At 33.2% G+C, this 19,472-nt stretch overlaps 1 protein-coding gene across 31 annotated transcripts in view; it reads right to left on the bottom strand.

Moving 5' to 3' along the window:
- Positions 1-19,472, bottom strand: part of PPIP5K2 (diphosphoinositol pentakisphosphate kinase 2) — a 76,198-nt gene that overhangs the window by 39,934 nt on the left and 16,792 nt on the right. For 27 of the 31 annotated variants that reach the window (XM_031666346.1, XM_031666349.1, XM_031666353.1 and 24 more), the window contains 12 exons: positions 15,606-15,760; positions 14,249-14,350; positions 12,969-13,130; positions 10,842-10,963; positions 9,461-9,562; positions 8,277-8,363; positions 7,469-7,544; positions 7,271-7,380; positions 6,214-6,299; positions 3,504-3,629; positions 3,244-3,365; positions 2,483-2,665 (listed from right to left, as the gene is read on the bottom strand). In XM_031666346.1, the coding sequence (XP_031522206.1) occupies positions 2,483-2,665; positions 3,244-3,365; positions 3,504-3,629; positions 6,214-6,299; positions 7,271-7,380; positions 7,469-7,544; positions 8,277-8,363; positions 9,461-9,562; positions 10,842-10,963; positions 12,969-13,130; positions 14,249-14,350; positions 15,606-15,760 (1,433 nt within the window). The remainder of the gene's footprint in view (positions 1-2,482; positions 2,666-3,243; positions 3,366-3,503; positions 3,630-6,213; positions 6,300-7,270; positions 7,381-7,468; positions 7,545-8,276; positions 8,364-9,460; positions 9,563-10,841; positions 10,964-12,968; positions 13,131-14,248; positions 14,351-15,605; positions 15,761-19,472) is intronic. The other 4 variants (XM_031666347.1, XM_031666351.1, XM_031666364.1 and 1 more) reach the window with 1 other exon arrangement.

Here is a 19,472-nt window from a genome sequence, read left to right as displayed (position 1 = left end):
TATCAACCTTGATATTCTTAGTTGATAGCACACATAAAAGTCAATTTTATCTGGATTGCTGATAAATGTGAAGAGCAAAACAGTAAATTTATAGAATGAATATATATATATACCCCTTATGGCCTCTAGTCAGAAAAAGATATCCTGACAATGTATTAAAATGCATTGACCATAAGGGGAAAAAAATGAACTTGGAAATCATGAAAAAGTAGAACTTCTGCTTATCAAAAGATATTACTGGCTGGGCTTGGTGGCTCATGCCTGTAATTCCAAAGCCTTGGGATGTCAAGGCAGGAGGATCACTTGAGGCCAAGAGTTCGAGACTAGCCTTGGCAATACAGTGAGACCCAGTCTCTACAAAAATTTAAAAAGTTAGCTGAGCATGGTGGCATGCACCTGTAATCTCAGCTACTCAGGACGCTGAAACAGGAGGATCGCCTGAGCCCAGGGGTTTTAGGCCACAGTGAGCTATGATCATACCACTGCACTCCAGCCTGGGTCACGAAGCAAGACCCTTTCTCTAAAACAAAAAACAAAAAAAAAAAAAAGAAAGAAAAGAAAAGAATCATGACAACATGAAGGCTCAGAGTAGGTGGTGTTATATACATATAACAAAGAGCTCATATCCAGAATAAAGAACTTCTGCCATTCAAGAAGAAAAACATAGACAATTCATAGAAAAAAGACAAGAGACTTGTCCTCATTCAAGAGGATATTTAAATGGTCAACAGACACTGAAGCCACAATAAAGTGAATTCTAGGTATATCCACCAGAATGGCCAAAATGGAATCATCTGAGAATCCCAAGAATGGAGAATATGTGGAGCAATGACAACTATCATGGACCTCTGGTGGGACTGTAAATTAGCTCAATGGCACTAGAAAACAGTTTGACATCACCTACTAACATTGTAAATAAGCATACCATGGTCACAATAATTCCACTCCTACAATATACCCAAGAGAAATGTATGCTCATTGCACAGGTGGCATACAAGGGTATTCATGGCAACTTTAATCCTAACAGTCCAAAACTCTAACAATAATATAAAGCATATATAAATTGTAATATGTTCATAAAATAGTACATGGGTCAACAAACTATAGCCTGCAGGTCAAATGTGGCCTGTCACACAGGCCATGGGCTAAGAATGGTTTTTACATGCTTAAAAGGCAGTTAAAAAAAAAAAAAAAGCAACACAGACCATATTTGGACTGCAAAGTCTAATTTTTTTTAATAAAATATTTACTATCTGGTGTCTTACAAAAAAGTTCTGCCAACCCTGAAATGTAATACAACAAACACAGCAATGATTATTAACTAACTATGACCATTACTTACTATGGTTGAATTTCACAAATAAAATATTAAATAAAAGAAGTCAAATATAAAATAGAACATGTTCTATTATATGAACCTTAAAAAATAGCCAAAGTAAATTAATATTGTAGAGCCACTATAGAAAACAGTATGAACACTGCTCAAAAAACTGAAGACAGAATTACCATATGATCCAACAATCCCAATGCTAGGTATATAACTAAAGGAAATGGAATCATATGTCAAGGAGATATTTGGATTCCTATGTTTATTGTAGTACTGTTCACAATAGATAAGATCTGGAATCAACCTGTCCAATAACAGATGAACGAATAAAGGAAGTGTAGTATATATACATAATGAAATATCATCATCTAGCCTTAAAAAGAAGGAAATCCTATCATTAGCAACAACATGGATGAATCTAGAAGACATTATGTTAAGTGAAATAAGCCAGGCACAGAATGACAAATATGTGTAATCTCACTTATATGTAGAATCTAAAAAAGTTAAACTCAGAAGCAGAGTAAAATGATGGCTACCAGAGGCTGGAAAAGGAAGGGGTTGGGAAGATGTTGGTCAAGCGATACACAAGTTCAGTTAGATAAAAGGAATAAGTTCAGGAGCTCTATTGTACAACATTGTGATTATAGTAATAGCAATGTATTTTATCCTTGAAAATTGCTGAGAGTAGATTTCAAATGTTCTCGTCACAAAAAAATAAGGATGTGAGGTAATACATAAATTAGCTCGAGTTAGCCATTTCACAATGCATATATACTTTAAAACATGTTGTGTTATAAACATATATAATTTTAATTTGTCAATTAAAATCAATAGATTTAAAGTTAGAAAAAAGCCAAAAATGAGACTACACTGGTTAGAGACTATACTCATTATCCAAGTAAGTATTCTGGATATGAAAAGACTATAAAAAGTCAGGACAGTAGTTTTTTTGAGGAGGTAGGGAATGGGTTGCGATTGGGAAGGGGCATACAGAAGCCAAAGTTGTTCCAATGTCCTATTTCTTTACTTGGAGGATGATAACATGTGTAATTGCTTTATAATACAATAAGCTCTACATTTATGTTTTATGCAGTTATCACTTTTCTGTGTGTGTGTGTAATATTTCACAATATAAAAGAGTTTGCTAAGACCCACCTTTTCATAATCTTCAGCAGTAAAATCTCTGTCTTTCTGAAGTATTTCATGAAGCCTTGCCTTCACACGTTGCTGACAACTGCTCAAAGAGTCACTATCACTATCCAAAAGACCGTTCATATTTGCACTTTTCACCATTTGAACAAGAATGGGCGTAAGCTCTCCTTCCAAAGCTAAAAGCCCCTAAGCATATTAAATAAAGAAAACACGAATTTAAAAAATTAATATGTAAAATAATATTTGTTACATATTGATTTTCATAAGGTATAAAGTAAGTTTACAGTAAATAAACTTTATTAATATGACAATTGATTATTGTCATTTTAGGGTTTTACTTGAAAGTTCCAAATACAGAATTTTTAAATATTCCTTAGTTAAAATTTTTTTTTTTTTTTTTTTTTTTGAGACAAGGGTCTCACACTGTTGCCTGGGGTAGAGTGCAGCGGCGTGATTTTGGCTCATTGTAGCCTTGACCTCCTGGGCTCAGGTGGTCCCTCCCACCTCAGCCTCCTGAGCTGCTGGGACTACAGGTGTGAACCACTACATCTGACTCATTTTTTTTTCTTCAATTTTTTTGTAGAGACAGGGTTTCGTCACGTTGCCCAGGCTGGTCTCAAACTCCTGGGCTCGAGTGATCTGACCACCTCAGCTTCCCAAAGTGCTAGGATTACAGGTGTAAGCCACTGCGCACAGCCAAAAATGTTTTAAGATGCAGTATTAGATTAAAAACTCTAGTAATTCTAAAAAAAAATTATTTGTACCTTTGCAAAAGCAGCTGCAGTCATCTGGACTCGTCCTTCATCAGAGGCATATATTTTGAGGTCATGTCTGTAGGTGCTATGTAATCTAAGTAAACCACAACCAGGAAATCCTGCATAATCTCCTGAAAATAAATCCTCAAATCACTTCAGCTATATTTTCATTTCATTGTATTTCTATAAATATTTAATAACATCAAAAATGAGGATTTCAAAATACAATTTATGAAATTAGTCAAATTAAAGAAAACTCTAAGATTTACCTTGACCTCCAGGATACATACACCTGAAAGCTCTTCCAAGTTCTTCAGCCTGGACCCTGCCTGCAGGAGTTAATTCACCTCCCCATTTTAGAACCAGAAGTAAAGATGGTTCTTCTCTTCGGCTGTCTATGACACATATGAATGAATAAAACAAATGTTAAGTTTTTTTTTAAACAGACTTAAGATTAATTTTTTGTCTGTGCTCTCTTCTGTGGTGAAATATGGCCCATATGTAGGATATTTTCTTCCTTAAATGTTGTTGCATGTATGTCCCTTAATGCTGTTTGTAGGCAGTGCTTCGGTAAGGAATACTCCCTTGCTATTCCTGTTTAAATCTTACTGAAATTTGAAAATCTCTCTCATACTTTAGAAAAATGGCTCCCAATTTTCTTCAGGGATGTAACGTTTCTCCCTTGCCTGTTTTCATAGTAATTTCTTCAGTGTACTTAATTTAGTTGTGCTATGTCTGCTGGATTGACAGCTCCTTGATGCCAGAATCCAGGTTTTATGTGCCTTGCTATCAAGCACCCTTTTCAGTGCTGTCCCATAAAAGAAAATACATTAGTTGAAGTGAAGAAGATATATATACTTTTGGTGTTGTTTTTTGTTTTTTGAGACAGAGCCTCGCTTGGTCGCCCAGGCTGGAGTGCAGTGGCAAGATCTCGGCTCACCGCAACCTCCGCCTCCCAGGTTTGAGCAATTCTCCTGCCTCACCTTCCTGAGTAACTGGGACTATAGGCGACTGGCTAATTTTTGTCTTTTTAGTAGAGACGGGGTTTTCAGCATGTTGGCCAGGCTGGTCTCGACCTCAAGTGATCCACCCACCTCGGCCTCCTAAAGTGCTGGGATTAAGGCGTGAGCCACTGCGCCCGGCCAGATACATGTTTTTAAGATTGGAAATCGGTGATTTGCATCATTTTTAGGAAGATGTGAGATGACAGAGCCTAACATTTATTCTAATTTAAATTTTATGCAATCTAATAAATTTCATACAATCTAATAAATTTTATGCAAACAAAAGGTAATCAAGAGCAGCTTTTTAAATTTGAACTTGTGGAATCTCTGCATGTTACACATCAAAGTATTTTTTTGGACAAAGAAAATACTATAAGTTAATGAGTTTCTGTACTTAATTTTGACCTACTCCTTTTCATGATATTAAGATCTGTGTTGGGTTCTGAAAAAAAGTAATTCAAGAATAAGCATTATAAGCACTAAAAGAACTTAATAATGATTCTTTTTTTTTTTTTTTTTTGAGACGGAGTCTCGCTCTGTCGCCCGAGCTGGAGAGCAGTGGCCGGACCTCAGCTCACTGCAAGCTCCGCCTCCCAGGTTTACGCCATTCTCCTGCCTCAGCCTCCCGAGTAGCTGGGACTACAGGCGCCCGCCACTTCGCCCGGCTAGTTTTTTTTTTTTTCTTTTTTTTGTATTTTTTTTTTTAGTAGAGACGGGGTTTCACCGTGTTAGCCAGGATGGTCTCGATCTCCTGACCTCGTGATCCGCCCGTCTCGGCCTCCCAAAGTGCTGGGATTACAGGCTTGAGCCACCGCGCCCGGCCAATAATGATTCTTTAAAAGGTGAGAGGAAATCACCCCTTCACCTGCAGCTAGTTAGCAGTTCTGTGAGCTTTGTCATATAGATCAATATTAATTTACGGAAGGAGAGTTAGTTACCTAACTTTTTAAATTATTTGTTTACAGAATGTTTTTGATGATAAATACTAAGATATAGAAAATTAACCTGTATTACTATTAACCACAAAATGTGATAAGAGCAATATATCAAATGTTAAAATATATATATATAAAGATTATTATAAATTTGTGTCTGCACTTTAATTTTTGCTACTATAAGTAATACCACTATGAATATCCCTATAGATCAATCTTTCCCTGAACATCTGATTACTTCTTTGGGTTAGATTCTGATAAGCAGAATTCAAGTCAAAGCATAAGAACATCTTTTGAAGTTTTTGATATATTGCCAAATTACATTTCAAAAAACTGTGCCAATTTATACTTCTACTATAGACTGAAATCCTGTCTCAATGAATTCTCATCAGCACATTTTATTACCAGTTTAAAACAGAAATGAAGAAAGTACTTTGCCAATATGATAGGCAAGACAGATTCTTATTACTATCATTATTATTTTATTGGCCATCTGCATTTCTCTATGAAATGACTTCCTCAATCCCTACCCTTTTCTTTTGTAAGGTAAATGTATTTATAAATGTGGATACTAACTGATCTTAGGAGACCAAACTTGTTTAAACACTTACTCTGGTTTACTGGATGGAAGAAAATATCCATTTATTTTAAAAACAGGTTAATTGTATATTTTTTCAAAGTCTTTTTGTACTTCTTGGGCTTTCTTCTTAGATACTCTGCCCTCTGCTATCAAAAGGTGATGTAAGGGGCCCATTAAATAACAGTTATAAATAAATACGTTTTCTGAAACAATCTCACAGTTAAAAGGAAGTCCTATGCAGTTTTCAAAATAATAAAATCTATCCTTTATTTAAAGAATAGGTGATGTAAAAATGTATCCTTTATTTAAAGGAAGCACAGCTAAGATAATTCCACTTTATTTTTCCTCACCATGCCAGTCCTAAACTACGAAGCAAAAGATGGTCCAAAAGTAATCAACAGTGAATAACAAGTTACTACATATAAATAAAACTACTGTATAAGCATTAAGAATGACATACCCTCCTCTTCACTAGATGTTTTAGGACAACCATGAGGGAGATAGGTCAACTGAACCTTACGATTTATTCCAGAAAAATGACCATACCTGAAAAATAAAATGATAAGCAGAACAGACAATGTAGGGAAAAACTAAATCTCACATATTCATGCTCCCTTTTATCTGTAATCGCCTGTTTAATTCTTCAAAATATTCTAGCCAAAAAAAAAAAAAAAAAAAAAAAAAATTGCACCATATATAATCATTCTAACCACATTAAAAACAAAAATGTTTTTCTAAACATTACAGGCATGGGTGCCATGGCTCAAGCCTGTAATCCCAGCACTTTGGGAGGCCGAGGTGAGCGGATCACTTGAGGTCAGGAGTTCAATACCAGCCCAGCCAACATGGTGAAACTGTCTCCACTAACAATACAAAACTTAGCCAGGCATGGTGGCGTGCACCTGTGGTCCCAGATACTTGGGAGGCTGAGGCACGAGAATCGCTTGAACCTGGGAGGGGGAGGTTGCAGTGAGCTGAGATCATACCACTGACTCCAGCCTGGGTGACAGAATAAGACCCTGTCTCAAAAAAAAAAAAAAAAAAAAAAAAAAAAGACAACTCTGAAGAGATAAAGTACAGAAATATGTAAAAACACAGATGTATGTGTTTTAAAAAATAAAGGAAATAAGATTATAAGAGGTTAAAAATGTAAAGCTATAACACGAATATTGATGGGTATCCATTTTACTTGATTAAGGCAAAGCTCAAATTTTTTATATTTAAACTGCAATGAATCTATGGTCAAGTTAGCAATGTGGCCTTGATTCTAAGCAGTATTTCACAGAAGACACAAATCTGATGTCCTTGTTTAATCTTCTCACCTAAATTAAAACCAGAGCTAAAACCTTCAATACAACAATCTATTTTTTTCACATTAGATTTTCCTTCACGTTACAACTATAGTAACAAAGAGTAAAAAGATCAGACTGTGAAAGTAATTAAAATGGCAAATCACATACATAAAAAAGAAGAGCTATATGTAGTATCGCGATTAAGGGTTTCAAAAAGATACTCACATCTCTAATACAGTCTTAAGTTGTTCAAGTTTTGGCTTGTTTTCTTCAATTTCAGAATCATTATTTTGTCCCAGCTCCATAAGAAGCTGTCGTGCAATATCTAGCACTTCCTATAAAATAAATTAACAGAAAATTGAATTTTTATGTAATTTTACCATTAAAAAATTTAAAACTAAACAAGAAAGCAAATACACTTGCCTGTAACTGTTTTGGTTTTTTGAGTTTTAATTTCCCTGATTTATATCCATCACATTTTTCAAAAAGATCAAAAAATCTTATAAAAAAAGAACACTGTTAGTCACTTGCAATAATTAACATTACCAATATATGTTTAAACTAACAAATAATAAATGATAAGCTATGGGACTAGAACTTGGTATCTAAGGATTTCAAGTACTGTGTTTCCTCTTTCACTATACATGTTGCTGCTCAACTTTGACTGATAAAACTTAGTACTTTCCTAAATGATACCAAACTAGTAATCACCATACTACTTTTCAAAGTTTTTTCATGGAAACCAAACATACAATTATAATTCATAATATTATATACTTTCTGAAGTCATTGCATACACATTGAAAATTACTTATGTCAACACATACTTAATGGTTCAGGGTTTTCAAATTTTATCATCTCCAAATCAAACACTGGATAGAAATAACAGAAACTTTCATTCTACGAATTTTCTTCTAAAAGGCTGAGGGATTATTCACTCTCAGAGTGCAATACAAGAGAGTGATAAGCAAAGATTAAATAGAACACTTTTATGACAATAAATGAAAGCCAGGGCAGACTGATGATATTTATGAATATTGCCACAATAATTTTAGATGCTAATGAACATATTTTAAATGGATTTTGTATGCATCCACTGGTTTAAATATAAATGGCCAAGAGAGGGTAGATAAAAGTTTTTCTATATGATGTATTAATCAAAAGAGTTGATCACTTATCAGAAATCTTAAAATTATATCATGCATGTTAAATTATTCATCTTAAAACATACTTTTGATGCCTCACTTCCATTTTCATTTTTTGTTTTGGTGTTCGATCCCCATGACGTATAACAGCTATGACACATCTAAGTTCCATCCTAAAATGAAAAAATATGTATGTTCTTAATTCTCTAAAAAAGATTTGTGTTGTATAATTCAGATTAATATGAACATTTAATCATTTATTTAGAGCCATCTTTTACCATTTCAAGATCTTTCCCATGAAGAATAATACTTACAACTATCTAGTTTTAACTTTATGAAATCAAATTCAAAATGAACTTAAGAAGCTGGGGGAGGGGGGTGATATTAAGCTATATAATAGAATATAACCTTTTCTTCTCTAGAAATGGCTACCTTAACTCTGGGATAAAAGTAGACGGACTACAATTTCTGAGCTTTATTAAATATCTGCTCTGTAGCATTAGATCATTACAGACTGAGACTTCATTAAATCAAAATAAAACTTTACATGATGGTTGCTATATGTATATATTTGCTAAGTTTTGCCCATGTAAGGAGAACAAGTATTTAAAACTCAAATTACTGGAAGATAAAATCATCTTAGAAGCATGCTAGAATTAAGAGGTATAATCTAGTGTTTGCTGAAGTGTGAACTGCAGAACATAACCCTGCAGGATATCAGCTGAGTTACCTGAAAAAATTTTATTTAACACTTTTGTGTTAAATCACTGTGAAAAATGCTGATTAAAAATAAAATTTGTTCCCCCTATCATCAGTACATCTCAGGATATTTAACATGTTAATATAAATAACTAAGTTGTGGGAAAAAAAGCATTCAGTCAACTGACATGAATTTAAAGGAATAATTTTCGGTAATAGAATGTTATGAAACATTTTCGCAATACTGGTATAATTATGCAAGATATGACTTGAGAGAGCAAAAGTTGTAAGACCACTGTGAACCTTTAAGTAACATACCTATTGGTACCTTTTTTATTTTTATGGCTTGATTAAACAATTCTATAATTATCCAGGCATGTTTCAGTAGTTTACTTGTAACAATTAGTGGACCCTTATAAATACGTATAATCTACTACTTTATCTTTAAGCTGAATCATATGAAATCATACACAGTAAAGTGTCTAATCATCATTCGGAAATTTAATTTTTATCCTAATAGCACAGATGACAAGGGGAACTCAATTTCTAAATGAAAACAATTCAGACTTACATAGTTCCAGATGTAGTTGGTACAATTGGGATATCTTCAGCTTCTAAGGGTATTGACCACGGAATATGAAATTGTGGAGCCAGTTCTCGCATTACAATATTTCTTCAAGACAAAAAAGGAAATACTTAAAATTAGTACATTTTAAGACAAAACTGGGTACTTAATGATAATGAGAGAGAATCGTAAGACTTAAAATATCTAGTGATTACATCACATAAAAAATAACCCACAGAATCAAATTCTGATCAAGAAAAAATAAAAATCAGCAGTTCTAAATTGATGTATTAGACACATCAATGGGATTTCACAAATTTGAGATTATTTGCTTTAGTTTTAAAATATCAATCAGCATTGGATTCAAAGAAATCACTACAATTACATCATATCTAATTACATACATTCTGAAATTCAAGATTGTCTCTTCTGTGTGGCTACTGATAAGTTCTTATCAGTTTATTGAACACCTAAAATGCTACTATAAATATTGTGTTCATCTTAACAAATCACTACTATACCAATAAGGTTAAAAATGGAAAAATGTTTACTTTTTGGTTTTGTTTAAATTTAGCATTTATTTATGCTAAAATTTAGTAAATTCTCCCTAACATCACTTTAAGGGTAAGTTTGTAAATCTTTGAAACATACTATGGGTTAAATGTTCTTAATCTGAAAATCTGAAATCCAAAACACTTCTGGTCCCAAGCATTGTGGATAAGGGATACTTAACCAGTAAAAAAGCTGGCTCCAATTATTGAGCATTTTTTAATGTAAGTTTCCTATGGATTTGTCATATATACCTGGAAATGTCTTAAAAATAGTTATTGTCTTGCTAGTCTTCTGAATCAAAGTATAAAGAAAACAGGTTGAAGAATATAAAAACGGCATTTCTACCTACAATATTTTTTTTACATTCACTTGACAATCTTATGAAAATATCATCAAGTAACATATGCTTGTAGAACGAATTGTCATGCAAAAGAGTCATGAATTCTAAATATTTCTATTTTACTCTGTTTATTTATTTCATGAATGTTAATTTTGTCCATTAAGTGGAAGAAAACCTTTTCCACTGTAGTTACATGGCAAAAATTTGAGGAATAATGTATTCTAACAAATAAACTTTTGACTAATAATCAGCATGTTATAGTATTTGTAAACGTATGAAGTTAAAGGTTTTCATCTATACTGATCATAAATTAATCTGTCTTTGATAAGCCAAAGTATAATTCAGGATCTGGCATAGTCTTCGGGGGTATCATTTTATGAACACTGATCTTTACTCTAGAAGGCTTAAAAAAACCTGACCATTTAATGTTAACAGTTATTTGGTTTCTGAAAAACTAGTATATGAAGGTAAAAAGAAAATTTAAAAAATTCTTACCCAAGTATTTTTGCACAGTCATCATAATACTTCATGGAATTTTTCACAAAACTGAAGCCATTGACATCACAGACATAGGACTGTCCATTGGCCCGTAACAAATCAAAGCCACAAACTGTTTGCTATTTAAAATAAGTTATAAACTTTAAGGTTTAATTTAAATTATTAAGATTTACAGTTTTCTAGTCCTATCAGAACATACCAAATTTTATAAATGCTTAAAAGTATATTACTATATATTGGTTTACTTCACAATAAGAAATGAAAGAAATTATTTATTTGTAACTTGAGTACTCTGAAAATACATTATAGAGGCTATATGATTATTTAAGTCTTTTATCATAAAGTAGATGTAGAACAATAATGCATAAGCGGCTAGAGAGGCCCCAAAATAATATATTCTATCACAAAGTCCTTCAATTAACATCTAATTTAAAAACAAAAGCAAAATTGTTAAAGGATCTGAAAAAAACAAAAAACAAAAAACAAAAAACTTGGCACTAGCAGAAATTACATCATGTTAATCAAAAAAAAAAAAAGAGGGAGGACGGACATGGAGAACAGTTTTGAGGACATATTCCAGAGGAAATCCTGTGATCTGTTTTGTTTGGTTTTGAGAGGTAGTGTCACTCTGTCACCCAGGCTGGAGTGCAGTGGCACAATCTTGGCTCACTGCAACCTCCACTTCCCAGGTTCAAGGAATTCTTGTGCCTCAGCCACCCGAGTAGCTAGGACTACAGGTGTGTGCCACCACACCAGGCTAATTTTTGTATTTTTTAGTAGGGACAGGGTTTTGCTATGTTAGCCAGGTGAGTCTGGGGTTCCTGGCCTCAAGTAATCCACCTACTTCAGCAACCCCAAAGTGCTGGGATTACGGGTGTGAGGCACCACACCCAGTCAAAATCCTGTGATCTTTTAAACCCCCAATACCACATATTCGTGAACACCTGTAATAAACTTACTTTATTTGGGAGAAGAAAATGGCCAAAAGGCATGAATTTGCCACTCAGGCTCTAAGAACTTTCTGATCTAACATTTGATGTTCAGTCATCAGGTATTAGTAGAATGTGATTTTTTTGTCACAGCTTTCAGAATCCTGGCATAATAAAAGGATTTCTATAAAGCTATTAAAACTTATTTACAGGCTAACATTCCTTCCATGAAAGACACTTCAAATTATTAAGGCACAAAGTAATTCTTTATTGTTTAATAGCCAGTAATATATACTAGCCTTTAAGTTATAGATCCAAGGCAAGATTTCAAAAAGGTAAAATTTTTATCCTTCATTAAATGAAGGTTGTACTATTTCTATTTAAATCTTTACTATATAGTAGTTAGGAAGAAACCTAACAATATAGATTGAGAGAATTAGTCAAATGTCAAAAGTCAAAAAGTTTTTTTTAAGAAATGTTTTTGGCTGGGTGCAGTGGCTCACACCTGTAATTCCAGCACTTTGGGAAGCCGAGGTGGGCGGATCACGAGGTCAGGAGTTTGAGATTAGCCTGGCCAACATGGCGAAACCCCCTCTCTACTGAAAATACAAAAATTAGCCGGGTGTGGTGGTGGGTGCCTATAATCCCAGCTACTCTGGAGGCTGAAGCAGGAGAATAGTTTGAACCCGGTCGTGCCACTGCACTCCAGCCGGGGCGACAGCAAGACTCTTGTCTCAAAAAGAAAACAAAAACAAAAACAAAAACAAAAAACAGAAAGATATGTTTTTATATTGTTTTCATGAACATCTTTTATCATATATTAGGCCAAAGAATCAATCGCCAGGGCTAGACCACTGAGAACTGTTTTCATTTAACAAAAAAACTTACCAATTATATGAAAGTAACACTTAAAGCCAGTTTCAAAAAGTACACTAGACAATAACCCTAAAACACTGATTAGTTGAGTCATTTCTGTAATTTTAATTTCTGAATAAACTGACCAGGTTTTCTTTTATATAATGCAAAAGAATATACTGGCACTACAAGAATCCCTTGAAAAATACATGAACCATTCAGATGTATTAATTACTTTCTCAGTTTACTTCTCCAATTATAAGCACCAATAATGTCTTAGTCAAAAAAGAAAATTAGAATTTACCTTTATAAGAATCTATAGATTTGTATAACATCTTACCTTAAAAGCAAGGCAGACTTTCCAAGCAATTAATTTCTCTCGTGCATTGAGAATAACAGGATATCTTACTTCTTTTCCTTCACTGTCTCGTTCCACCTTGCCATCAAGTGCTGGAGATTTTCGAGCTTCAGCATGGGCATAATCTGGACCCACTGTATAAACCTTTCAAAAATGTTAAATAAATGTATAAATACATATGTGTGTGTGTGTGTGTGTGTGTGTGTAACCAGCAGACAACAAATCCAGTGAAAATCAATAACTAAAAACTAGTTGTGAATCCAGGCTATTAGACACATCTTTTTATTTTACATGCCCAAATTTTCAGTTCATTGGGAAAGGTTGTAAGTAATCATTATATGGCAAAATTGGTAGAGTGAAGTTTCATTCTCTATAGAGAACTATTATACTGAGTATTATGAGGGAATACTAGGATGTATACAATGTGATTGCTGTCTTCAAATTGTTTTAGTTTAACAAATGAGAGATGCAAATAACTATTATAGGGAAAAAAAAAATCCCAAAAGAAAATCTTTAAAAGGGTGAGGGTATGAATCTGAGTGCAGATAAGAGAAGAAAAGTAAAAGAAAGAGGCATGAACAGCATGATGTATTCAGGTATTGGCAAGTTATCTGATGTAGTTTATACTGTAAGAAATGAGGTTTATAAGACAAACAGAGGACACTGAAATATCTTGTATGGCAGGATTATGAATCTGGTTATTATCCTGTGGTCAATATGGATCCACTAGAGAACTTTTAAGGATTCATACTCAGATTTATACTTTAGAAAACATTCCGGTTAGAGAAAGAATGGCTGAAGGTAAAGCAATTAAGACCTTATTTGTCACCCACTAAAATGACAGACACGTTTTATATCACATCACAGTTGTCACAGATCTCAAAACCTCACTTACACTAATCACTGCTTGGAAACTGTGATGGTTATTAGACTTTTATCCCTGGTATCTTATTATTTAATGCCCCTTTAAAGACTTATTATGTGTAACACAAAGTTGGTTTTTAAATATTTTATTATATTTTAATAAAATTTGTCTCCATCATAATCTTACATGTTTAAAGCATTTAAAAACACTACTCTTAAAAAAGAGTCCATAGGCTTCAGACTGCTAAAGATGTTGATGGTACAAAACATGAGGAATCCCTAATCAAAAAGAAAGAGATCCTGAATAAAGGTTAGATAGAGTGAAAGATTAACTTCTTTTTCTGATATCATTGGTAAACTTGAAATATAAAACTAAAATCTATTTTAATCAATCCTACCTTAACATCAGTACCATCTGTGGGCATAAACTCTTCATATATATATGAGCCTGTTTTTCGTACATTGCTTTCTGGAGAATAAACACTACTTCTACTGCCAATCTGAAAACAAAAGATGTCCATCGATATAAAAAAGCAAATTATTTCCCTCATTTTTATGATAAAATGACAAATAGTTTATTAACCACCTATTTCCATCTTAGACATTTTCAAATACATTTTTAATCCACAAATAATTAACAAAACTTACTACATACTTGGCACTATAGTAGTCTCTATTGTTACCATAACTTACATATTAAAGAGTATAGAAATACAATGAACAGTAAGAGTTATATTCCTAAGATTCATCCAGGTTGCTGCATGTAAGCTTGTTCATTTTTACTACTCTAGAATTTTCCACTGTATAAATACACCAGAATTTATCCATTCTCCTATCAATGTATGTTTAGGTTGTTTTCCAAGCTTTGGTGATTACAACGTTGCTTTCAACGTTCTTATGTGTCGCAACAGCAAACTTGTATGAGTGTTCCTAAGGTATATAATAAAAGTGGAACTGCTCGGTGATAGAATGTGCTCATATTCAACTTGTGAAGATAATGAAAAATCTTTATCAACTATTTTAACAATGTAGGGTCTCATCAGCAATGTGTAAGTTTTCACTGTTCTACATCCTTGTTTACAGTTGTTACTGTTAGGCTTCTTAATACCTGCTACTTTAATGGATGTTAAAATGGTATCTCACTGTGTTCTTAATTTGAATTTTCATCAATTTTTATACATGTATATGCATTTTACATTCTGATACATTGCTAAATTATGTTGTTAAGAGGCTACACTACTTTGTATTTCTGCCAACAATGTTTGCCCTTGTGCTTATTTCTCAACTAGTTCAATATTTTTATCTTTGTCAATCCAAAAAGTAATACAATGTCATTATATCTAGATTTGATTTGCATTTATTTTATTATGAGTATAATTAAGTGTACTTTCAGGTATGTAAAGTTATCAGTGTTACTTTTTCTATGAGCTGTTATTTTTCTGGGCCATTATTCTAAAATACTGCTACAGCTTAAGTGAATTTCTAGTTTGACAGATATACAAAATGGGAGGGAAAAGAAAAGTCAAGTATCCTTCCTGGCATTCTGCAGGCAGAAATTCTGCTTAACAACATTAAATAACTAAAATGATGCCATGCCTTTCTAACAAAGTATATCAGTTTTATAAATTTACCTCTAAATGATACATTTTCAAGAGTTCAATATTTAACCATAATTAAATGCTTGATTGCTTTTAATAACACTTACACAACAATGTCTAAAGAAGAGTATTCATACAAAAGTTACAAAGGTTTTACCTTTCTAAAGAGTCTTTGACTTCCACCACCAGCAGAAGTTGGGTAATAAATGTAAACATTGTGATCTTCTGCACTGACTGGCTTTTCTACAAATGGCTTTTGAAAAACTTCCCCATTTACTTCTACATGATCTTCCCCTTCAATCAGATTACATTCTATAAAACAAACATGATTGCAAGAAATATCACATATTCTTATTATATTATCAGGACACCACATTATTATCGAGGACTTTTTTTACTAAAAGACCATAAAAGAAAAGTAAATTTGGATAATGTACTCACTTGATTTTAATCATACATGTTTATATAAATAACATATGTCAACGTTTATGATATATATGGCATTAAAAGCTATAGTTCTTCAAAATTTTACAGACTTACCATTTCACACTACCACACCACAGAATTCAAAGTTAGACGTGAAATTATTATATCAAGACTAAGAAGTAACTCAAGAATGTCACCATCTTCTGAAAACTGTGTGAGATTATTTGTATCACAGATATCGTAAAACATGAAGTTATTTAAGTTAGAAAGTAACTCATATGCAAAGTAAGCCAGCAATTCAATTAGAAAGTTAAATTTTTACCTCTAGACAAGAAAAGTTTCCTGCTTCAGACGATGATTACTTTATCTCTTTTTTAAATGTTATTTTCAACCATCATGGGTACATAGTAGTTGTATATATTTACGCGGTCCATATGAAATTCTGATTTCTTTGTGTTAGGAACATTCTAATTTCACTCTTAGTTATTTCAAAATATAAAATAAATTATTGTGAACAACAGTCACCCTATTATGCTACCAAATACTGGATCTTATTCATTCTATATAACTGCATTTTTATACTCACTAACCATCCTCACTTTATCCCCGTCATCCTTGCAACCCTTCCCTCCAGTAACAATTATTCTATGCTCAAGCTCTAAGAGTTCATCTTTTTTTTTTTAAAGCTCCCACACGTGAAAACATGCAATATTTCTTTCTTGCCTGGCTTATTTTACTTAACATAAGACTTCCAGTTTCATCCATGTTGTTGCAAATGACAGGATTTCATTCTTTTTATGGCTGAATAGTATACCATTGTCATAGGTACCACATTTTCTTTATCCATTAATGGACACTTAGGTTGTTTCTATACTGGCCATTCCAAGTGGTGCTGCAATACACATGAGTGCAAATATCTCTTCAATATACTGATTTCCTCTTTTTTTGGACATATACTCAGCAGTGAGATTGCAAGATCATATGGTAGCTCTATTTTTAGTTTTTTGAGGAACCTCCATTCTGTTCTCAATAGTGGCTTTACTAATTTATATTCCCACCAACAGTATTCCCTTTCTCCACATCCTCACAAACATTTCTTATTGCTTGTCTTCTTGATAAAAGCCATTTTAACTGGGATGAGTTGATATTTCATTATAGATTTGATGTGCATTTCTCTGATGATTGGTGACGTTGAGCATATTTTCATATACCTATTGGTCATTTGTATGTCTTCCTTCGAGAAAAATCTGTTCAAATCTTTGCCCATATTTTAATTAGATTGTTTTTTTCCTATAGAGCTGTTTGAGCTTCTTATATATTCTGGTTACTAGTCCCTTGTCAAATGGGTAGTTTACAAATATTTTCTCCCATTCTGTGGACTGTCTCTTCACTGTATTATTTCCTTTGCTGTGCAGAAGCTTTTCATGTTGATGTGATCCCATTAGCACATTTTTGCTTTGGTTGCCTGGGTTTCTGAGGTCTTACTCAAGAAACATTTGCCCAGACCAATATCCTGGAGTGTTTCTACAATGTTTTCTTCTAGTAGTTGCATATTTTCAGGTCTTAGATTTAAGTATTTAACCCATTTTGATTATGTATATAGAGAAAGATAGGGGCCTAATTTGATCCTGAATATAGATATCAAGTTTTCCCAACACTACTTACTGAAGAGACTGTCCCTTCCCCAGTGGACATTCTGGTCAACTTTGTCGAAAATGAGTTAATTGCAAATGTGTGTACTTTTTTCTGGATTCTGTATTCTGTTCCTTTGGTCTATGTTTCGATGCCAGTACCATCCTGTTTTGGTTACTATAGCTTTGTAGTGTAACTTAAAAGTCAAATATTGTGATTCCTCCAGTTTTGTTGTTTTTGCTCAGGCTGGCTTTGACTATTCTGAGTCTTTTGTGGTTCCATATAAATTTTAGTATTTTTTTTTCTATTTCTGTGAAGAATGTCTTTAGTATTCTGACTGCATTGAATCTGTAGACAGCTTTGGGTAGTATGGCAATTCTTTCAATCTATGAAAATGGAGTATTTTTCCATTTTTTGGTGTGTTCTCTTCAATTTCTTTCATCAGCATTTTATGGTTTTCATTGTAGAAGAGATCTTTCATTTCTTTAAGTGAATTCCTAGGTATTTACTTTATTTGTAGCTATTGTAAATGGGATTACTTTTTTTTTGGTTTCTTTTTCAGATTGTTTGCTGTTCGCATATAGAAATGCTATGGATTTTTGTAACTTGATATTGTATCCTGCAACTTTACTGAACTTGTTCTAATAGTTTTGTGGTAGAGACTCTAGGATTTTCTAACTATAAGATCATATCATCTATAAACAAGGATAATTTAACTCCTTTCTTTTCAATTTGGATGCCCTTTATTTCCTTCTCTTCCCTAATTTCTCTGGCTATAATTTCCAGTACTAAGTTGAATAAAAGAGATGAAAGTAGACATCTTTGTCTTGTTCCAAGTCTTAGAGGAAATATTTTTACCTTTTCCCTGTTCAGTATGATGTTAGCTGTGGGTTGGTCATATAGGCCTTTTATCATATAAAGGTAAGTTCATTCCATACCCAGTGTTTTGAGAGATTTTATCACGAAAGGATGTTTAATTTTATCAAATGCTTTTTCTCCATCAACTGAAATAATCATATGTAGACAGTATAGAGTTGGGTCTTATTTTTTAATCTATTTTGCAACTCTATGTCTTTTGATGCAAGAATTTAGCCCATTTACATTCATGCTATTATTGATAGGTAAAGACTTGCTTCTGCTATTTTGGTATTTGTTTTCTGAGGTTTTTATTTTTTTGTCCTCCCTTCCTGTATTCCTTTATGGGAAAGTGATTTTCTGCCTGGGCATGATGGCCCCCAGCACTTCGGGAGTCTGAGACAGGAGGACCACATAAGCCAAGGAGTTTTGAAACCAGCGTGGGCTACACAGTGAGACCCTGTCCCTACAAAAAATAATTACTTGGACATGGTGGCTTGTGCTTGTAGTCCCAGCTACTCAGGAAGCTGAAGTGGGAGAATCACCAGGGAGTTGAGGCTATAGTGAAAAGTGATCACGCCACTTCACTCCAACATGGGTGAAATGCCATTATGCCACTTCACTCCAACATGGGTGAAGAGCAAGACCCTGTCTCAAATACATATATATGTATGTAATTCTCTCCGGTAGTATGTTTTAATTTCTTTTTATTTTTTGTGTATCTGTTATAGGTTTTTGTTTTGTGATTACCATAAGGCTTACAAATAACATTTTATTAGCAATTATTTTAAATTGATGACAACTCTGATTACAAAGAAAAGAAAAAGAAAGAGAAAATTTTAAAAACTCTACATTTTAACTCCATTTCGCCCATCCATGTTTTGGCTTTTTGTTGTCTCTATTTTTATGTTTCTATACTCGTAAGAAGTTGTTGTAGTTATTATTTCTGACAGGTTTGCCTTTTAGTCTTCCTATGAAATATATAAGAGGTTTGTACACCACAATGACAGTGTTAGAATATTATGTACTTATCTGTGCACTTACTATTACCAATGAGTTTTACACATTAAGATGATTTCTTGAATTTTTTTTTTTTTTTTTTTGAGATGGA

Source organism: Papio anubis, chromosome 5 (assembly GCF_008728515.1).
Source record: "Papio anubis isolate 15944 chromosome 5, Panubis1.0, whole genome shotgun sequence".
NCBI lineage: Eukaryota > Metazoa > Chordata > Mammalia > Primates > Cercopithecidae > Papio > Papio anubis.
The sequence above is the reverse complement of the archived record's forward strand: the minus strand, read 5'-3'. Positions and strand labels throughout refer to the sequence as shown.